The sequence below is a fragment of the Convolutriloba macropyga genome, chromosome 6 (assembly GCF_964194025.1).
Source record: "Convolutriloba macropyga chromosome 6, txConMacr16.3, whole genome shotgun sequence".
NCBI classification, from domain to species: Eukaryota; Metazoa; Xenacoelomorpha; order Acoela; family Convolutidae; genus Convolutriloba; species Convolutriloba macropyga.
In genome coordinates this window covers 29,905,165-29,909,138 of record NC_134473.1, presented here as the reverse complement: position 1 = coordinate 29,909,138, position 3,974 = coordinate 29,905,165, and the positions used below count along the sequence as shown (strand labels likewise).

At 34.3% G+C, this 3,974-nt stretch overlaps 1 protein-coding gene across 1 annotated transcript; it reads left to right on the top strand.

Annotated features, from left to right (window-relative positions):
* Nucleotides 1–1,591: 1,591 nt before the first annotated feature.
* LOC142340923 (uncharacterized) lies at nt 1,592–2,999 on the top strand. The gene is made up of 2 exons (XM_075391701.1): nt 1,592–1,874; nt 1,957–2,999. Exons 1-2 carry the CDS (start codon nt 1,772–1,774, stop codon nt 2,373–2,375), a joined length of 522 nt encoding a protein of 173 aa, XP_075247816.1. The 5' UTR covers nt 1,592–1,771; the 3' UTR covers nt 2,376–2,999.
* The last annotated feature ends 975 nt before the right edge of the window (nt 3,000–3,974 follow it).

The window sequence follows — 3,974 nt, the reverse complement described above, 5'->3', positions numbered from 1 at the left end:
CAAATGTGAAGGAATTGAAGACGTTCTCAAATAAAATAATCAAGACAACTGGAGCAATCATTACCAATCTCAATAGTAATGACAAGAAGGCAACAAATTTCAAAATCACAGGTTTAGAAGAAGGTCATCGTATAATCATTGGAAGAGACCTTTTGCCAATCTGGCTGACTATCCATTTTTTTAAAAATAAAAAACAAAAAAATGGCATTAATCAAAATCGATTTCCAATACAAAACAAAAATTTCACAAAATTCTTGATCTTATTTCACCTATTGGTTACTCTAAAATACATACAGTGAAAGCAGCATTTCAGCAAACTTGCATTTAAACAGATCAAAATGGATTTAGAAGCGCAACTAAACTACAACACTTAGAACACACAGAACTCCAAATCTACTTGACCGAAGAAAAAAGCATATCATAAGTTCAGACAGTAGCCCAGATAAAAATTTTAAACCCCTATAGTGATAACTGCCAAAAGCGATGAAGCAGTTAAGAATGAACTTGAATCTAAAATAATAAACAAATCAATACACAAAAACAAATATCAAATGCTGAATATTGAATATCTTATTGACACTATTCATGATAATTATGAAACAAATTCAACAAATGAGACAGCTTTTTTTTTGCCACGTTGTATTTATAGTGCGCATACAGTCAACCTTACTTGGACTGGATATGTGCCGCCAATGCAACTTCAAGATAATAACCGGCCAATCAACTGGCACGCACCGATTCATAACAGGTTTTTATGGCCTAAAAGAAATGCCACAAGTTTTCCAAAAAGGTAATCGATTACACTTTAATTTGTCTGCAATACACTCACTGTTTTCAGAAGAATGAACTGATTGTCAGTTGTGGTTTACAACAAGGGCACATTGATTAGATTTGAAATGTCTTTAAAAACTCGGCAACAAAAATCCCAGAATAAGACTACCTAAATGTCACTTATTGAAAACTGAAATTAAATGCTTATATTTTATATTTAGTCGATCAGTTATTTACCCAGTCAAACTTAAAAGATCAGCAATCCATACTCGTTCATTACCAAAGATTCTTAAACAATTAGAATCCTTTTTGGGTTCAGTACTTGACCTATGTGACTTTATACCAAATTTGTCAGTATTATGTCACCCCTTTTGTCCACTACTTCAACAACAGACAAACTTGAATAGAATGCCACGTTTCCAACAAATTAAGAGACATGTTTCATAGGCAACAAAACAAACACACTATAATTCAAACTTTTTTGGAAAACCTCTCTTGTTATTACAGACCATCGGGCATTGTTATCTATAATGAAAGAACATCGTTCTAACAAATCATAAATTAGTAGGTTAACACGTTAGGCAGATAAATTGTTACCACCCCCATCTAATTTGAACATCGTACAAATTGTGGGTGCAAAAATGGGGTTGGTAGATTACATTTTGCGCCTCCCAAATCAACAATCAAAAATCACTAGTAAATTTGACATGAAAGTTGCAGTTGCAACAATTAGCAGCATTCATAGTGTAAATATAGTATTGTATACAAACTGTTCGCCGCCAAGTTTTAAATCACAGCACTTTAACGCGATATATAGTAAACATATCATTCGCTCTGCTGAAACTAGCAAAGTAAAGCATTCCAAAATAAACAATTCTGACCGTAATTGCCGCACGAACAAGGTTTATACGAAACGTTTGCACCAGCTTGACCTATGTCTTAAACTTTGTCTACAACTTCTGCAATCAAAGAACCGGAGTGCCCGAGGTCGCGGTTCGTAATGGCGATGTTGAGAAAATCCGGACAAAAGCTGAGCGAAAAATTGATCTTTGAATGTTTGCTCAACGTGGCCGCTTTCCTACGACAAGACCAAGCAAGAGAAGGTAAATAGAGATATAAAAGACCTATAGAAATAGTTCATAGGTGACATAAAGATGAGACACCGACACGTAAACAACGCTTTAGGAGTTTCCTCCGCCGATTCAAACATTTCCGAATCCATGCCCTCCCGTAAGCCCACTAATCCAAAATTTATCCAAAGCCGCCGTATTTCTGCAACCACAACTTCGGAGGAACAAATCACTACATTGACCACAAAATCTCATTCAATGGTTAAACAAGCAAGACTCACATCCAGATTCAATGGCTACCAACTTCGAAGGTATGTTAACACCGTAGAAGAAAAAGTTAACAATTCTGAGGTCAGAAGACAAAAGATATCTGAAAATCCAGTAATTTTGACTGTAATTGCTGAAGGAAACGCCCGTCCACGTGTAGAGGAGACAGATTTTAATTTACCAGTCGTAAGCCCTTCAGAGTATGACTACAAAGATTATGAAAGAGAGATGAGAAGTTCAGTGTTTAAAGTCGAGAACCAGATATAAACATTTTAAACCCGCTAACAGTTTTTATACATCAAATCAATCTTTTAAATTATGACTGCGATTTTCTTGTAATCGGTTCACCTTTCTATCCCTTGTCGAACGTATGCATTTGTACGACATGTACGCCTTATATGACACATTTTATTATTTAAAACTAAATTATGACGCAAAGTTGTTGTTCATTACAATTAAGTGGATTCGTGCCACAAGTCCACTAATTTCTCTTGATGCAATTAAATTATTCTACAATTGCGCAACATTCACATCATGCTCTTTCTTAATCTTCATTACATGTCATTGTGCAGTAAAAATATTTTTTTGTTATCATTAGTTATGAAAACCAGTAAATTTGAAATTTTTAGCTATGATACCCAGCAGAAACTGTTATTAAAATGTAGCAGTATTCTATTAAGTATTTTATTATTTTCTCATTTCCTATCCATAAATCTGTGCATGTTGTAGAACTTTTGTTTCTCTCTCAAAATTATTTCGTTGCACTAGGATAAGTTCTGTGAAAGCGGAGGATATGTGGTACAGAGCGACCTCTTCAGCGCCAATAAAATTGAGTTCACTTCATTTAAGTCGACTTTAACTTGTGATGAAATCTCTGTTCGCTAAGTAAAATTTACCTCCGTTTAGAAAGGAAGTTATTTGATCAAACTTCTTTTATATGATAAATAACTATCATTCTTAGAATAGCGATTGTGAAATTCAGCTCTCTTTTCATCTCTCTTTTGATCTTGAGCACAAAATTAAGTGGATCCATACTACGTTTCCAAGAACTACAATTCACCGTGGTAATGTGGCTAATATATACTCAGGATAGAAACTTGCTACGCATTATTTTTTGTAGTGTGGATTCGGGACGCAAATCCAATTAAACTGAATTTAGATGCAATTTTAACGGTATCGCTGAGTATTACGAGTTTAGTATCACACTGTGACATAAGCAAAAGAAATGTGGTTGCCTTGATTTTGACATTCTGGCATTTTGGTACAAAAACTTTATCAAAAAATGCCATCATGGTTGTGCTACAAGGACCTCGCTTCACTTCGTGTTATGGCCTTAAATCAATAATCTTTTTTCGAATGAAGTTTTCCATCGAATCTTTTTTTGATTAAAGGTGCGGTCAAGTGATTAAACATTCAGTTAGTTTGAGTATTGAGAAGACGACTCCGTTGACTCCTTTATGGTAGCCAAATGCTCCAAAATGCAGTTCGGGAAAATATCTTTCTTTGAATTAGATTAAAATCGTTATGACTTTTTAATCCAACATAAACAATAATCAGACAAAAGGTCTATGATTTAAGCTTCTTTGAAGATGCTGCTCAAAATAGAACAACATTCCTCTACAATTCTTGAACGATTCAAAGATCAAGAACACGTTTTGGCATTTTTAACATGACATTTTTTTGTGCGAAGCCATTCATACAATATGCTCCATATTTGAATACGCAAAACCATTTTTGAACAATTATAGTCTTTAGTAACGTTTTTCGAGATTCGATCAATTGCACCTGATACACTATTATTCAGATAGACCGTTAAAAATTTATTGCCAGTAAATAACTGGTTCTTAGTTTGAAACAATCTGAACT